At 39.8% G+C, this 18,181-nt stretch overlaps 1 protein-coding gene across 1 annotated transcript in view; it reads left to right on the top strand.

Moving 5' to 3' along the window:
• Positions 1-18,181, top strand: part of atg7 (ATG7 autophagy related 7 homolog (S. cerevisiae)) — a 123,764-nt gene that overhangs the window by 18,247 nt on the left and 87,336 nt on the right. Inside the window, exons 9-12 of the mRNA XM_033627368.2 lie at positions 1,817-1,938; positions 4,476-4,566; positions 5,135-5,279; positions 12,234-12,392. Of these exons, the coding sequence (XP_033483259.2) occupies positions 1,817-1,938; positions 4,476-4,566; positions 5,135-5,279; positions 12,234-12,392 (517 nt within the window). The remainder of the gene's footprint in view (positions 1-1,816; positions 1,939-4,475; positions 4,567-5,134; positions 5,280-12,233; positions 12,393-18,181) is intronic.

Raw genomic sequence — 18,181 nt, 5'->3', positions numbered from 1 at the left:
GAGAAGAAGGAGACGACGAAGACGAAGATGACGAAGAAGAAGAAGAAGGAGAAGAAGACAAAGAAGACGAAGAAGAAGTGCCCTGAGCAGTTCGGGGCTCGGTGCCTTACGCAAGGACACCTCAGCAGTGCCCAGGAGGCAAACTGGCACCTCTCCAGCTACCAGTACACGCTCCATATTTGGTCTGGATGGGGACTTGAATTGGCAACCCAACGGTTCCCAACCAAGGTCCCTATGGACTCAGCTACTGCCCCCTCAACTTCTGCTAGCTTCGGTTTAGCTCTTCACTAAGTTGAGTGGGGATAAAATGATTCAACAGTGTGGAGTCATTTTGCCGGGATGTTGTTACACACTGATTTAGAGATAACTCTTTCGCAATCCGAGTCTGGGGAACATGGCATCACGTGACAAATGTAATTCCACCGTATGGCCACTATGAAAATTGGCTTCAGTGGGCACTTCCTGGAAACCTGTGTAAAACGTCAAGTATGGAGGATTTATTGCCATCCTGCTGTTAGGTTGCAGATTGAATACCACCTCCTTTACCCCTCCCTCTCCAAGTGTGTAGTACCCTGGAAATCCAGAGTTCCCGCAAGAGCACAATTTGAATTTGCTCAGCGAGTCACTCTGGCAATCAGTAATGATGCTCATTACCCATGCCGTTGGAGCCGAGCTGCACCAATCACATCGGTGTATCTGATATAGGCGGGCCAGAGGCGAGCTAAACAGATGATGACAGCGCTGCAATGACGAAGTCCGGAATCAGTCAGTAAACATTGCAAGATGGCTACGGATGAACACCAGTTGTTTGAAACGGCTTTGGCCGCTACAATGAACAAGCTAGACTTGGCTTTTTCTCTAAAAGAGGAACAGAAGACGGCGCTCGAATCTTTCCTTTGCAAGAAGGACGTTTTTGCTGTTTTGCCAACCAGATACGGCAAGAGTCTAATCTACCAGTTAGCTCCGCTGGTAGCTAAGCTCTGGATACGTCACCCCGTGTATTGTTCTGATTGGTCGTAGTGTTATCCAATTGCGTGCAGTGATATTTTCAAATGCATGCTTGGTGCCGCCCCTCGAGTTGGGCCATTTGTATTACTCATAGCCAGACCCTAAATCTTTCTAGATTTGGGTTTGGATTTCCAGGCTAAGTGTGTAGTAGAAACTATGGTAACCTTCAGGTAACATAGAAGCATGAGAAACCCTCTCTATAGCCCGTGTTTGGCTTGTCCTTTCTGTACTACTGTAGAAATATAGTGGTGCAAGACAGTGGGCTCTGTGGAGGAAGCTCTGCAGCAATATACCGTGAAGCTGCACACTGTGGAATGAAAATTGATGGTTATTATACCATCTACATTTGCTTATTTATGGTACTGACAAAAATGCAAGCTAAACAGAGAATCTCACCTGCGGGTGCGCAGTATTTGTTCCACCAAAAAAAAAAAAAAACAACTTCTGTTTTCTTTTTAAGGGTCATTGTAACTAAAAATGATGGTAGTAACTGTGTAATACCATATATGGTATGAGACAGTTTTCGTGCTGTGACAATCTCTGACCATTGCAACCCTACTATGTAGATACAAACGGCTCATTCTAGGTCAACGAAAACACAACGATTCTTAGTTTCAGGTAATTATACACCAGAGAAAACATAGTTATGAATAATGTAGTCCATTCCTTCCCCTGAACTTTTTATCTTCTGATCTGTAATCTGTGCATGATCATTGTTTGACTTTTGCATCTCCTTTGTGTGTGTGTGTGTGTGTGTGTGTGTGTGTGTGTGTGTGTGTGTGTTTGTATATGTGTGTGTGTGTTTCAGGGGCTCTAAGCTGGACATGGTGGAAGTGCTGTGTTTCAGGGACAGAACTCTGCAGGGAAGCCGCTCCATTCAGCACAGTGTCATCTTCCAGATTAAACTACCTGAGCTTCCCCTCAACTCAGGTAATTTCCATTCCTTTATGTGTGTGTGTGTGTGTGTGTGTGTGTGTGTGTGTGGGTTCCTGTGTGTGTTGTATCTGTACACGTAACAGTATGTAACATGCCTGTGTGTGCGCTGGTATGTTCATCTGAATGTGAATGTATTTTAACTGATATGAACCCTCAGTCCTTGCTACTTTCCATTGAGACTTTGTGCTTCCTTTTCAAGCCATGCTAATCTCACACCGCTTCTCCATTATTCTTTTATCTGTGGAATAAGGGATGAAAGTAATTTAAATGTTAATAGCAGGATGGGAAAAAGGTGTGAAAGTTTTTGTCGGTTCAGACGAGGTGTCTTTGTTTACCTCACTCTACCTCTTAAGCACATCATGGTTTTTAATTAACTCACAGTTGATGTATTCATGCAACAAAAATTGATTCAGCTGTTGTGTTTGCTTTTGCATGGACAAATTTGGTATTGTTTTGAAAGGGATTAATCAATGCATCCTGTGGACACACCAGGCTCAGTTCTTGCCACAACTAAAAAGTGTTTTCTCCTCAGAAAGGGGAAATAAACATTGTAATTAACATTTACATTATCAGTCAAGAGTCAGTATTAAATTCAATTGAGCCCACGCAGTCTATTTAAAATGCTCACTTCCAACCAATTTTCACAGTTTTTTTTGTGTTACACAGCAACAAATGCTGAATGGTGAAGAATTAACTGTGGGAAGTAACTGTGTCAAATGAAGCATCAAAGTGTGTGAGAGAGACTGCCAAGTAGAAAAGCAAATGTCAGAGTTGAGCTGTGTTGATTTGAGCAAATAAACTTATAGTTTGAGTTCACGATAATGTTCACAACAATCTGGACCACATCAGATACTGCTACAATAATGTAAGGCAGTTTGTCTAATCTACATTTAAAAGAATCAGTTAATTTATTATTAATAACAATAATAATAAACTTTATTTCTATGGCACAATTTAAAACCAGAGTTAGAGGGTGTTTCACAAATTACCATACAAGATAGGTGCAAAGACAGTTAACCATAGAGAAGTAAAACATAAAATTTAAAAGAAGATCATACAGAGAGAAGGGATTTTAAAAACTATTGAAACATAAAGAGATAAAACAAAATGTAAAAGAACAAAGCAACAGGAGCAGCTGTGGCTCAGGAGGTAGAGAGGGTCATCCACTAATCGGAGGATCAGCAGTTCAGTCCCTGGCTCCTCTAGTCCACATGTCCAAGTATCCCTGAGCAAGATGCTGAACCCCAAATTGCTCCTGATGGCTGTTACATCGGTGTGTGAGTGTGTTAAAGAAAAAAATACTGAGTAGCAGGTGGCACTTTGTACAGTAGCCTCAGGCACCAGTGTGTGAACGTGTGTATGCATGGGTGAATGTGACTTGGAGTGTAAAAAGCACTTTGAGTGGTTGGAAGGCAGTCCTACCAAAAAAATAAATAAAAAAAATATATATTTATACACAAGATGCCAGTCTGTACAGTTGGCTTTTAAGGGCATGACATCTATATATCTATATATATCTATATATCTATATATATATATATATATATATATGTATGTATATATCTATGTATCTATCTATATATATATATATATATATATATAGATAGATACATAGATATATACATACATATATATATATATATATATATAGATAGATACATAGATATATACATACATATATATATATATATATAGATAGATAGATACATAGATATATACATACATATATATATATATATATATAGATAGATAGATACATAGATATATACATACATATATATATATATATATATATATATATATACATATGTATATATTAAAGATTATTTTTTTGGGCTTTTTGCCTTTAATGTGCTGGACAGCGTGAAATGGGGAGACAGAGAGAGTGGGGGGACGACATGCAGCAAAGGGTTGCAAGCCGGAGTTGAACCCGCGGCCGCTGCAGTGAGGCATCGCCTCTATACATGGGGCGCCGGCACAATCCGCTAAGCTACCGACGCCCCACATGACATGTATTCTATAGGACGTTGGGTGGAATGACTAATTCATGCAGTGGGCCTTTTCCTTATTTGTCATGGCACCTGTTATAATATGTTTAACTAACATTTAAAAAATATTTTTATCTCATCTCTCCTCTTCTGTTTGACCTGCTGTCAGCACTTTTCACAGAGGCTATTTCTTCTTGAGAGAGTATTTACAATGAAAAATGTTGAGGTCTGTATATAATGCAGAATAACTCAGACATTGTCCCTGAAGAGACACATTGTTGTCTCATTTTCTGAATGTGTTTTCACTGCTGTGAAAATTCATTTACTTCCATTGTGTTGGGAAATGTCAGAGATGTCACAGCTGGCTTTGTCAGAACTTGAGTAAGTACACCCAAAGTGTCTGCATGGCCAGATACCACTACAGTGGTGAGTGGGGGAAACTGTGAAACACTTAAACAGTTTTAATGTTTTATTGTTTTCTCACTTTGTAGTAGAGACATGTTGTGCTTATTTTACATTGATAGTCTGTTTTTTCCCCCACAGCATGTCCTAAGAGTGTAGGCTGGGAGAAGAACCCAAAGGGGGCCATGGGACCCAGGATGGTCAACCTCAGTGAATGCATGGACCCTAAAAGGTAATAAACAAAATACAGATGTGTTCAGGTGTAACTGAACTTTATCCACCAACAATTAAAGAAAATAAAAAGGGTATTATTAAGCTATTTTAGCTAAACAATTTGTTTTGACAAAGAAGCTAATTAACAGAAAAGTTTTTACTTTGGTGCTTCATGTTATGGGCTGTTATGGGTTTGTTTTTGTGGACAGATGAAGTAAAACTACTTTGTTACTAGGGATGAGTGAGTACACCATTATCTGTATCTGTGCTCAGAATGTGCGAAGTTTATGCCAGAAGTGGGTGGAGTTTAAATTGAAAGTGGGTCGGGCCCAATCAGAGGTTGTTATTTTATGCCTGAAATTTACATGGATTAATCAGAAGTTGCAATATCTATTACCTATGAGAACAGTATTTACAGAACAGCCTTAGAATTGAGCTTCAAATCATTTTTTATCACAGGAGTAAGAGGTTAAACACAGCTACCAACATGAGGATTTGAGTACAGATATTCGGCTCAATCCTATTTGTTACCTTGAGCACCTTGTGAACACAGACGGTCTTCAGTTGTCTCCATTGACTGTCTGCAGGCTTGCAGAGTCATCAGTGGACCTGAACCTGAAGCTAATGAGATGGAGGCTGGTTCCTTCCCTGGACCTGGACAAGGTGGTCACCACAAAGTGTCTTCTGCTGGGAGCTGGAACTCTGGGCTGCAATGTAGCCAGGACCCTCATGGTAAGGGTGGAAGGGTGAATGGATGGAAAGACAGACTATATTCAGGTTAAAAGTATCCAGGAATCTGACACTTCGGTCTTATGGTTTTGCAAACTGTGTAAATTATTAGGGATGCACCGAATATTCAGTAACCGAATATATTCAGCCGAATATTGCATAAAAACACACATTCGGTATTCGATGGAATAAGTGACAAGCAAGGCCGAATAATAGCAGTGTGTTTTGATGACGCAATCAAACAGCGTGCCGTGACGGACGGAGTAAAATGTCGGCAGTTGCGACTAAAAATAGTTTTGTGCGAGCAAAAGAAATCATTTAGCACGCTGTGCGAGTACAGGTTTCAACCAGCAGCAGAAACAAAAGGCGAATCCTGCTGGTTGTGGGCTGAACGGGGGTCACAGACAGGAATGTATTCCTGTCAAATACGGCGGCCATAGTTGTCCTTGGCGCAAGATAATGGCTTACCGGCGACTGAGAAGCCTGGCTCCAGGTCTGTTAATGTCCTCTTTTTGGTGTCATGACTGCCCAGAAGTACCTGAACAGCCGAGTCGGGCGGCACACAGGTATGTGGCGTATCAGAGGAGAAACGAGCCGTTCACATTTCTCTTTGTGGCAGGTAACGGTCCACAAACCTCACCGCACTTTAGGGACTGTTCTTTACTTGTCAGAGGAGGGTGGCTGGTTGATTTTTATTTTATTTATTTATTTTATTTCGATCCCCCCTATGTTCATCACTTATTGATGCTGTTTTTGAAGTATGAATAAGTCAATAAGTAATTTATTCCATTGAAATATCATTGATGTATTATAGAAAAGTGATTTATCTTTTTATAAATGACAAAAGGCACATCTGCCTCATTTTTGTTGTGGTATCGTGATACTACTCAGAACCATGATATTTTCATTGGTATCGTACAGTGGGATCCAATTTTGGTACCATGACAACACTAATCTGGAGAGGGTTCATCTGCAAAAACTAATGAAAAACTAAACAACGGCGTTCGGTACTCGGTATTCGGCCAAGTGTTTAATATTATTCGGCTTCGGCTTCGGCTTCGGGCCACAAATTTTCATTTCAGTGCATCCCTAGTTTAAAGCCCAACTTGCAGGTTGGAGACCATGGCGAATAAATGTGTAGGAAAATGATGTAGAAACTCATTTAAAACAAAAAACAAAAAAAAATCACACTACAGTGACTTTTGGGGTCGTTTTTGTGAGAGAATTTTGCTTCCGCATCTAAAAACCCATTAATCGGAAGTGACGTATCGTAAGGGAGTCCAGCCGAGTTTGACTGAGTGTAACATTAATAAACATGGATCCCAGTACTAGTTTTGAGACTTAAGAGGTTGAAAATGTACATTCATATGCATATGACGGCCCACAGGCTTATAATTATGAGCCTGCTAGGCGTCCAAGAGACCAGGAACAGATCAGGGTTAGGAGAAATAACGGCCACAGGAGAGAAATAGAGCTGTGGTGCGAGGAGAACCAGTGGAGAACTGGGCAGGTGTCTTGGTGAGCGACCAGCGTTAGCTAACGACAGCTAACGATGTCTAACGCTGTGTTCACATCACAACATTAAGTTTGCCATCGCGTATTAGGTTGTAACAAAGCTACCAATAGTTCTGCCAGTATTAGATAACTAATGCTACTTACCCATAACAGAAACTAATGCGCAAATATCAGCTTGTATCAGACGTATCTTGCTATGCATGTTATAACTCCGCATTACGGTGTATTGACGTCCGCAGGGGAGAGAGGGAGAGAGAGAGACATACGAAGATTTCCTGATAATGTTTTGTATGATAGGTGCTTGTGTGGGAACTGCCAGCCCATGTCCTCAGCTGTGGAGAGTATGTGCTGCAGGGAGGTGGAAGCCTTCTGGGCTCTGGTGGAGAATCTGACCCCCAGACCAGATATAACATGCCTCACACTGCCCATCAACCCTCACGCCGCCCGCTCCTGTCTCAAACACGGAGGCCTCCCTTTCCGCGGAGCCCGCCTGCCCTCGCACATACCCCCGGCTCATGGCCCCCGAGGGTCGGGTCTCCGTGCGGGGCCGCGGGGCTCGGGTTCGGGTCTCCCGAGCCTCGGGGGTATGTGCGAGGGCGGGCGGGCTCCGCCGGGAACATAATCCTCCTGTCCAAAGTGAGCGCTGCACAGGACCGCGTTTTTGGTCACAGATGGACCCGTGAAAAAGCGCCTCTTCGGGGCGTCGGTGGCTTAGTGGTAGAGCAGGCGCCCCATGTACAAGGCTGTTGCCGCAGCAGCCCGGGTTCGAATCCAGCCTGTGGCCCTTTGCTGCATGTCATCCCCCCTTCTCTCTCTCTCCCCCTTTCACACTTACCTATCCTGTCCATTAAAGGCAAAATGCCCAAAAAAAAATTTTAAAAAAAAAGGAAGAAGGAAAAAGCACCTCTTCACCTGCACAAAATGCACCCAGGCACGAAAACGCCACTCCTTTTTCTGTCCGGAAAACAGTGGACTTGATGTCCTGACAGACTCGAGTTTGTGCAAGCTGCACAAACACAATAATTCGGCATAATCACAAATGGTAAAATGCACTGTTAAAAACCGAAAAAATAATCACTCAGAAGTTTACTACCGTTCAGACTCACTACCACCTACTACTGCGCATTGGACAGAGGCAGGGTCAAGGACGCAGAGTCCCTCTCATGACGTAGTATCAGGCGATGTTGAAAAAAAAAGCATTTTTAGAAGAGGAGCTAAAAAGAGCCACTTTTTCCTCTGAATTTGTGCCCTTATGTCATGTAAACCATAATAAACTCTGAATTAACTTCTCATATGGTAATTTTCAGACAAGGTTATGTATATATTTTTAAAAAAATGTAATATGCAAGTTGCGCTTTAAGTGGGAGCTCAACTGTACTCCCTAAGAGACAACATTCACAGATATAGATCAGTAAACTTTTGGTGTCGGACATCTGCCATAAATAAACACAGATCACCATCTACATTGACATTACGCCTGGAGGGCAGGTTTAGACAACTAATAAACCTCTGTAAATCAAGAGTTTTGGTGCAGATTACAAAAAGCTCCAACAGACAGAATGTGACAAAAATAGCCTGCATGGGAAAGGAGACAAAGGCTAAAAATTCATCTTGGGAAATGGTCCAACCTGTCACTTTAATTGACTCCACTATCAAAAATATAAGTGGTAAGATGAAAAAATGTTTTGCTTTCTGCAGTCTGTGACATCAGGGCTGCAACTAATAATTATTTTCATTGTCGGTTAATCTGTCAACTATTTTCTTAATAAATTGATTGTTTGGTTCATAAAATGTCAGAAAATGGTGAAAAATGTTGGTGAGTATTTACCAAAGCTCAAGGTGACACCCTCAAATGTCTTTTCTCCACAAAGATATTCAGTTTACAGTCATAGATGAGTAAAGAAAATATTCACATGTAAAAAGCCATGATCAGAGAATTGTGACTTTTTTTAAACATATGATATGATACGATACGATATGTTATTATACAGCACAATACGATATGATGCGGTATGATACGATACGATATGATAATTTATTGTCCCCGTAGGGAAATTCATCTTGGACTCAGGAACTGCACAAGTATCGCAGCCTTACATACATACTTACAATAGTGCAGAAGAAATGGGAAGCATACACCATAAAAACATGAAAACACATACTACACATAATAGTATTGCACATAAGCCATTCATTTATTGCACATAACACCAGCACACAACAGAGCACCATAAGCAAAGCACAACACAGCCTCCAACAAACCTCTTAATAAATGGCTCAAACTGATTATTTGCTTATCAGATTAGTTGGCAGTTATTTATTTTTTTTCTTTCCTTTGTATAGATTTTTCAAATGAAGCACATACATATATAAACAAACAAAGCCAACCAACAGAAACAACACCTCGACATATAGACTGACAAGACAGAAAAGTTTAGAAAAGAATATCCATTGGAGAAAAAAAAAACAAAAACGCTGCAGTTACAACTTTTAAAAAAGAGATTGTACAGCAATGTGATGTAAACATTGACAGATGGAGCAATCGTTTACTGCCCTCCAGGGATGAGCAAGTCAGAGTTTCTAGAGGAGAAAGTGAAATGGCTCCCAAAGTTGCCAGAACTTGTCCGATTTATTATTGAGATCATAGGTCAGTTTCTCCAGAGGAAACACAGCTGATATCTGTGATAACCACATATCAACCCTGGGGACCTGTGGAGCAAACCATCGCAGCAGGATGCACTTTTTAGCAGAGTATAAAAGAATCAAAGAAATTGTCTGAAACATGGTGTGAGGAGGAGGAGAAGGAGTCAATGAAAACTGTTTTGCTTGTAACCTCCTGAATTACAGAATGAAACTCTTTCCAAAATATTTGGAGACAATGACACGACCTGAACACATGAAAAAAACATGTACTCTTGTGTGTTTGACATTTAAAACAAAGGTTTGAGCTGTTGGGGAACATTTTCTGGAGGCGGCCAATTATTTTTAGTCGATCAATCATTGCAGCTCTATGTAACATTAAAGAAAAATACAACTATAATTTTGTCTTCTCCCTGCCCACCTCAGGCCCTACACAACATTGACTGGCTGAACGAGGCACAAAAGGGGAATTTGCTGTATAATAAATGTGCCTTTTCTTGTCTCAGTCATTCACATCAGATTCTCAGAGAAGTTATATTGGAATTTATTTCCATAGAAAGAACAGTGACACAAAAATATGTCTCCTGCAGTGTTTGGTATCTTACTATATAATCACGAAAACTCTGTCTGTGTGTGTCTCTTTTCCACGTTTTTCTCCTCACTGACTTGTTCAATCCATGTGAAATTTGGCACAGTGGCAGAGGGTCATGGGCGGATGCGAATGAAGCAATATTGCATCAATTGGCCAAAGGGGGGCGCTATAGCAACCGATTGAAATTGCAAACTTTGAATGGGCATATCTCATGCCCCGTATGTCGTAGAGACATGAAACTTTGCACAGAGATGCCTCTCCACATGAGGAACAAATTTGCCTAAGAACCCATAACTTCCGGTTATATAGATTTTCCGCCATTTTGAATTTTAAAATCGATCTCTTCCTAGGAAGTTTGACCGATCTGCATGAAACTCGGTGAACATAATCTAGGGACCAATATCTAAAGTTCCCTCTTGCCAAAAGTTGGAAAACTTACTAAAACTGAGCTTCTATAAGGCAATGAATATTGTGGAGGGCGTGGCTCATCACATAAAGGTGTATAACATCTCAAGGGTTTCACTGATCACCACGCAACTTTGTAGGCATATGACCACACATAATCTGAGGGGACCCCTCCATTATTGACCCCATCAAACAAAATGGGGGGAGCTAGAGAGCTAATTTCTTATCTAGGCCTAACCGCCATATTGATTTTTACTAAATTTGGTAGATATGTAGAACAGGATGGCTCAAGGTGACTGGAGAAATTTAACTCTAATTGGCAACTGGGTGGCGCTATGACAACAGAAAAATGCTTAAAAATGGCTAAAATGCGACCGATCGCTGTGGCTCCCCCTGTGGCCCAATGTAGTTTTTTGTTGTTTTTTTTTTTCTAATTTTTGGTATGACTAAGTCATGGTATGGTATGATGTACATAATCACGGAAACTGTCAGTGTGTCATTCTGTCTGTCCCACATTTTTCTACTCACTGATGTGGTCAATCTATGTGAAACTGCACATAGGCATTGAGGATTGGCATAGGTAGAAGGTGACAAAGCTACCAATGGGTATGGACTAGTAATATAATGTTCTTCAATAACCTTGTCAGAAGCTTTGAATCTGATTACCCTAAATCATGAACTTACTTTCTTGTGTGAATATTTGTTAAGCTTTGTAACAACATTATGAAGGATCCCAGGATTTCATCCACAGATTTTATATGAAGTTAATCCCATAACAGTACAAATAACATAATGCTATTTTATGTAAGAACCTACTGTCATTCTCTGATGCTGGGGGAACAGACTACAGTAAAATCCAATGAATGTGCTCTATTCAGCATTCAGATCCAAAAGGCTGCTACCCTGTAGATTACTTTTTATAGTTTTTTTTTTCCGTATATCACAGCCTGCTGGTTATGAATTCAAGTTTTTTCTGTTAGAAACCAAATTAAATCTTTCAGCTTCACTGTAGTTTTTTGGACAAACCGTCCCTGTGTCACACCATCTTTATATGTGGATACACATCTATTTTATTTGGCTTAAAATAAATAAAGAAAGAAAAATTAGTAACAAGCATAACTGAGAAAGAGATGTCTGTGCTTTTGAGGTGAACTGAACAAATAAATTCTAATGTGTTCTGAATGTTTTGCTCAGCTGTGAGAAACTACTGCGGGGTGTGAAATGACAGGCTGTGTTGCAGTAATTTAAATGCACTTTATGTCTGCACTTTGTTTCTGCACTTTACACTTAACATGTGCTCTCGCAGTATGTATTTTTAAATAGCAGCCTTTATGTCCAAGACAACTCTCCCAAGGGACAAATGAGGCTATCTTGAATCTTCTTGAACTAAATGACTGCATTGGAGCCTTGTACGGCTGCCTGCAGTTATGAAGTTCATCTTAGTGCACGTCTCTGGTTCTTTGTGTGCTCGTTATTTACTTTTCCGAGGACACTTTAGAAACTCTGTCAGTCAGTGGAGACATAATGAATACCCCAGTGTAATGTAATTGACAGTGTGGCTGGACTTTGTGTGAACAGAGAATGACATTAATGAAAAACAATACAAATTGTACCTGCTGCATGCTGATGCATCCATTACTGCAAAATGAAAGTGGAATAAACACAGGGTACTAATCCTCCCACTCATCGTCACTAATGCCGTTTACAAAGTGCTGCTCAGGACAATGTTCATGTCAATATGTAGGTATTGAGTATTTTTATGTGATGTGATTAAATATATGAATGATGTTCTTTTTCCTCCTCAGGGATGGGGAGTGAGACACATCACATTTGTAGACAATGCCAAGATCTCTTACTCCAATCCAGTCCGACAGCCGCTGTATGAGTTTGAAGACTGTCTTGGAGGAGGGAAGTCCAAAGCCATGGCAGCTGTCGATCGACTCATTAAAATCTTCCCTGGTGTGGTGAGTACTAAAATGCAGATGATAATGCCCAAGCTGTGGGACATGATATCTTTATCGCTCTTCGTAAGTGAGGATCAAACCAAAGCTTACTCTGTTAAAGTCTGAAATCCTATCATCTAAAAATCCCTTTTTTTAGTTTCTATTACTAATAAAGATGCCCTGATTGTGAAATTCTGGGTCGATACCGATGATTAAAACGATTTTCCCAATAGCTGATACCCATGTCTTTTGTTATTGTTGTTTTTTGTTTTTGTTATTTTTTTTCCCCCTTTGTGCCAGGAAAACAGGCATTTTGAGCCTTTCATACACTGTCTTTCAAAAAGCACAAATTCAATTGTGCACATTTATGAAACAACCTTTAATATAAACTGCTTTGACATAAAACATATCTTTAAAAAACAGATTCAGAAGCCTTTTGGTAACACTTTACTTGAAGGTATCTACATAAGAGTGACATGACACTGTCATAACTATGACGTGACACTTGCCATAAACATTATGTAGATGTCATAAACGTTTATGACTGCTGTTATTAAGTGTCATTCGGTTTTTGTAATGACAAGTTGACATTGTTTGGGTTGTCTTGATTATGACAAGTTGACATTAATCAAATTGACATTACCAGAAGTTGTCTTTGTCATGACAAGTTGACATTAAATTTGTTCGGGATGTCCTTATAATGACAACTTGACATTAACCAGGATGACATTACCAGAAGATGTCTTTATGTTAATGTCAAGTTGTCATAATAAGGACATCCCAAACAATGTCAACTTGTCATTACAAAAAACGAATGACACTTAATGACAGCAGTCATAAACGTTTATGACAGGTACATAATGTCTATGACAAGTTTCATGACAGTGTCATGTCACCCTTATGTAGATACCCTCAAGTAAAGTGTTACCACCTTTTTTACTATATCCATCCATCCATCAATTTTCATCCGCTTATCTGGGGCCGGGTCCCGGGGGCAGCAGGCCCAGCAAAGCACCCCAGATGTCCCTCTCCCCAGCAACACCTTCCAGCTCCTCCTGGGGGACCCCAAGGTATTCCCAGGCCAGATGAGATATGTAATCCCTCCAGGGCCTCCTACCAGTGGGACGTGCCCACTACATACTTGTGCTACTTACTATATATATAATACATTATAATTTCCTCTCATATATTTTATATTACTGTACATAACATCAACACATTTCTAATCCAAACAACTGTATTTATTCAAGTTTCTTGCTAAAAAAAAATACTCATTTTTTCTGGATAAAGCTTGATCACATCATATTGTAAATCGATTCACCTTCGTCAGCAGGCAGTTGTGGCCACCGGCTGCTACCAGCTAACATTGACTAGATTTCCTCCGGACGATGTCAGCAGTGGATTGTTGTTCACAATGAAGCTTTATCAGGGAAACAATAGGGCGCGACCCCTGATGAGTCAGTAGTGATTTTTCTGCATCCTTTCATCTGTTCATCTCAAACATGATGGGATGTCATTAGTCTGGAGCTCTGCTTTTTAGCCTGATGTGACACAACAGGAAAACGATCAGTCACTGACGTCTGTGACAGTCATCTTGTCTGTTCATAGGCTGATGGCAGTCAACAAGATGGTTATTGACTGATACCGATGTACTGCTGATAAATTGGTGCCTCCCTAACTCCTAAATCTGACAAGTATTGTGGTTCTGTTGGTTTTTACCGTCATACAGCAGCTTTTGCAAAACTTGACAATATAATCTGAATTTTGTTTATGCTCATAATCATATTCCTGCATAATCATATTCCTGTTTGATTGGTTGTGTCTGAGATGTGATGGCCAAATCATGCAGAAAATGAAGAGTCGTGTTAGTTGTATATTAATGCTAGCAGTTTCATTACTTTGTTAATTAATGAGTGGGTTCTCTAGGGAGATAATTTGCTATATTACTAACTGAAAACCTAGCCAAACACTCACAGCGTGACTCTGTTTTGGCGTCAAAGCACCCATCACTTATTAGTCGACTTGGAAAAACATAGGCAGAATGCATATTTATGATGTGAATCATGTTTACACCTGTATGCTGATGCATGCATGTTAAGTTCTGCAGGAGGATGGAGGCAGTTCATGTGAGGATGATTTACTTTTGTTTTGCTCGCCCTCAGATAGCGTCTAATGCAGGGATTCAGGAGGTCATGAAAGTTGAAATTCAGCAACTTGTTTGCTGAGTTGTTTCCCGTTTGTACGGGTTCACAGCCGTCTGTATGCGGGTAACAGTTACTGCATTATATCCTCTAGCTCAGTGGTTCCCAACCTTTTTGCGACCCCTTAAATGGAACAGTTCAACCTGAGGTTATTTTTCCATCTCACATAGTTTAATTTAAAGGATCTTTCAGGGGCTTGGAAATGTAAGAACAAAGAAAAACAAAAATGTTATTAAAATGTAAGGTTAATTTAGTGTAACAGAAATATTCTTTCTCATCTCTGTTATGATCTCGTCACAACATGTGATGTAATAAAAGGAACTAAGTATATTTACTCAAAAGCAGTTTTGAGGTATTTAAACTTCACTTCTGTTTCCTGCTTCTTTACACTTCTCCCCTGATACATTTAAATATTGTAGTCTCACTCTTCTACATATATGTGACAGCTGTACTTACTTTTAAAATTTAGATTTTACCTGCAATACATATTATTTGTTTATTAAATATGATGCACTGTAATAGATAAAAGTATCCAAATAAAGCCCCTTATTGGCTCACTACCTCTTACATGTTAATGCTTCAATAATAATTATCGAATAATGTCACATTGACAGGTGTGGTTCTACAGAATCAGAGTCTTATGATGCTTTAATTACATTTTATTGCCAAATTTTTCTGTATTTTTACACAAGTACATTTTTGACAGACTGGGCAATATGGAGAGAATCAAAGATTACAGCACTGTAGACCAAATACCTTGATATCAATATTATATTGTAGAGTTGTTCATTGGTGCTTTCACAAAATATTTACTTAATGAAATGTAGTAATGTAATGTGGATATAACGACTAAGTGGCTAAAAAAGCAATAATAGAACAGCGAGAACAGTCTAAGTTTAGAAAATTACATCACTGTATTTGAATGCAGCCTTTAAAATCAGGAAAAGACAACATAATATTACGATCTAAATCTAACGCCCTATTCACATGGGACTAGAACTACCAGGGGACCTTGTGTGATTTAGAAAGTAACCCCTGTATCTGGGTTTCACGCAGTGCATTTGCACTGGATAAGCAAAGCCTCTACTTTACTTGAATTTACTGACGGTACAGTAACTCTACTTTTCACAATACAAAAGCACTACACAGCACCACTAGCACTCCTTTTTCTTTTTAAAAGTGGGTTAAGCAAACACAACCAATTTTGCCACACATTTTCACATAATTAATCTCATTATCATTCAAGATTTTGCTCTTCTGATGGATTTGAGTTTGCTTTTTATATTGTGTAGTGAGACAAGCCACCTGCACCCGAAGTGCTTTCAGAACTTTCATTTATAGTTGCTGACACAGCCTCTGTCATTCATGACTGGGGAAGAGGCAGAAAAGAGGTGTAGAGAAAACAAAAAAACCTAAATATGACCCCATATCACCCAAATGCTGATTTGCACAGGACTAATATTATCACACGATTTCAGTCTTTGGCGAAATATGATAAGTTATTTGTGTTTTTTTTCTTCAGAAATGGCATTTTATCCATATTGGCAAGAGACATCTTTGGAATAGAAGTTGATTGTTCTTTTGTCATATTGTACTTGGGCAAAAGTCCGGGACAATCTCAAGACCCAGGACAAATACCCTTATAAAATACTTTAGGCTGCAAACAAGGAAGCCATCACACGGAAGTGGCTAAAGGCAAGCCCCCCTTCAAAGGACGACTGGATTGCAATTATTAACGAAATTCACTGTATGGAGAAAATAACTTTTTCTTTAAGACTGCAACTTGATCAACATGTAAAGTATGGGAAAAAATGTTTCATATACACAAAGGGACGCAACCTATTGACCTAACCTTCTTTTCTGTTTGACATGAAAATAAATAAAATAAACAAACCATAAAAATAAAGTTAAACAAAAATTACAGACATGGCAGATTTGCACAGAATTAAGATCACAGATGACCTCAGCAATTAATAGAAATGACCTGAGCTTCCCAGGTAGTACTAATCCTGTGTGAATAGGATAATATCTAGTCCTCTATCATGATATTAATAAAAATAGATATATTGCCCAACCCTAATTTTTGAATGCAGAATTTGTTAAGTGTTTAACTGTTTCTGATTTTGCTCATTTCTACATTATCTGAGCTCTTCTACCCCACTGCTGCGATACCAGGAGGAGGTATTGAGGCTAAAAGTTGCTTCGCGGTCAGCAGTTATTCAGGTTTTTGATCTTGTGAATCTTTTGAAGAATCACTTTGAAGTCTTATGAGCCAAGGATTTTTTTTCTTCAGGTGTGGAATATTAATTTTTGAATGCTTTGGAGGGTCCTGTACCAGCAAAGTAGAGCACAGTCTGTGTAATGAAATGTTGTCACCCTCTGGGCTTTAAGGCGACTCGTCCGATTTGACTGAACTGACTCAGTGTGGGACTGGTGAGCTGTTGTGTCATTTGCCTTAAACTCTGTAAGATTGAAGCCTCACTTTAAAGTCACTGACCCATTAGAGCTGCAGTCACGACTTGGTAATAGGTTGTTCCTGAATGAGATATAATGGATCGGGATAATTATGGTGTCACGGACAAGGGGACCTGTGATGTCTCCTTTAAATGCACACGCACACACACACCCACACACACACAAATAATTGACATGCCATCAACTTTATATTCCACTCTCTCTGTCGGCCTTCTGTCATTTTCTGTCTCTCTTACTCTCCTGAGAATAACATAGGAAGTAAAGAACAAAGCTTTAGAGCTTGATGGTTGGCCCTATGCTGTCATGATGTCTGGTGTCTGTCTAGACACTTTGTTTGTCAACCCCCTGTACATGCTGCATCCCTACCTGACCTCCTATTTTTATCATTGTGGGTGTGTGCCAGCTTCTCTCTCCTGCCGTCTTGTTTTCCTATAAACACAGGGGCAGCAGGTGCCAATGTGAAAGATAGAGAGAAATATGAACACAGCGAGCAGAGAGCACAGAAATGCATCAACCGAAGCGAGAGGAGTCGGGTGTTGAAAAGGTCGTAAGCAGATTTCATATTTTGTCTGGTGACAAATACTGTCACCTGACATTTACAGGATAGTTTGTCTTCTTTTTTATCCTCTTTAAATTTTGGCAACAGTGAGGTCAGAGCTGGTTGAAGATATCAACAGGGGTATTGTTGGATTGTTTATCTTTTCAGGAAAGGACAATCAGAATGATTTTTTTTTGTCTTTCTTGGCTGCAAGTGTTTGTACTGGAAATTGGAATATGATTACCATCTCTGCAGCCTGAAATCGCCTCCTCATTGCTTAGCAACGCTTGCGTCAAAGTGAAATGTAAATTCAAGACTTGGTTAAGAACTCCCCAGAGCTAACGCGGCAGTTTCACTAATTTGGTAAAAGTGGCCTTTCTTCTTGTTAAGATCTCACACCTCGTCTTTGCCCTTTTCTGCCCTTGACTGTCAAATTACTCTTGACATTTCCATTCACTGTCGAGCCTGCAAAGCCCCCGAGGTAGTCACAGCAATCCAAGTTTGGCAGTAGAAAATAAGAGTCTTAAAACATTTTTGCATAATTAAAAGCAGCGATTCAAGGTTTCCTTTTCATACTGTATCATCGACTTATATTG

Source organism: Epinephelus lanceolatus, chromosome 1 (assembly GCF_041903045.1).
Source record: "Epinephelus lanceolatus isolate andai-2023 chromosome 1, ASM4190304v1, whole genome shotgun sequence".
In the NCBI taxonomy this organism is placed as follows: domain Eukaryota; kingdom Metazoa; phylum Chordata; class Actinopteri; order Perciformes; family Serranidae; genus Epinephelus; species Epinephelus lanceolatus.
Note: the sequence above shows the minus strand (reverse complement) of the source record. Positions and strands in the feature narration are given on the sequence as shown.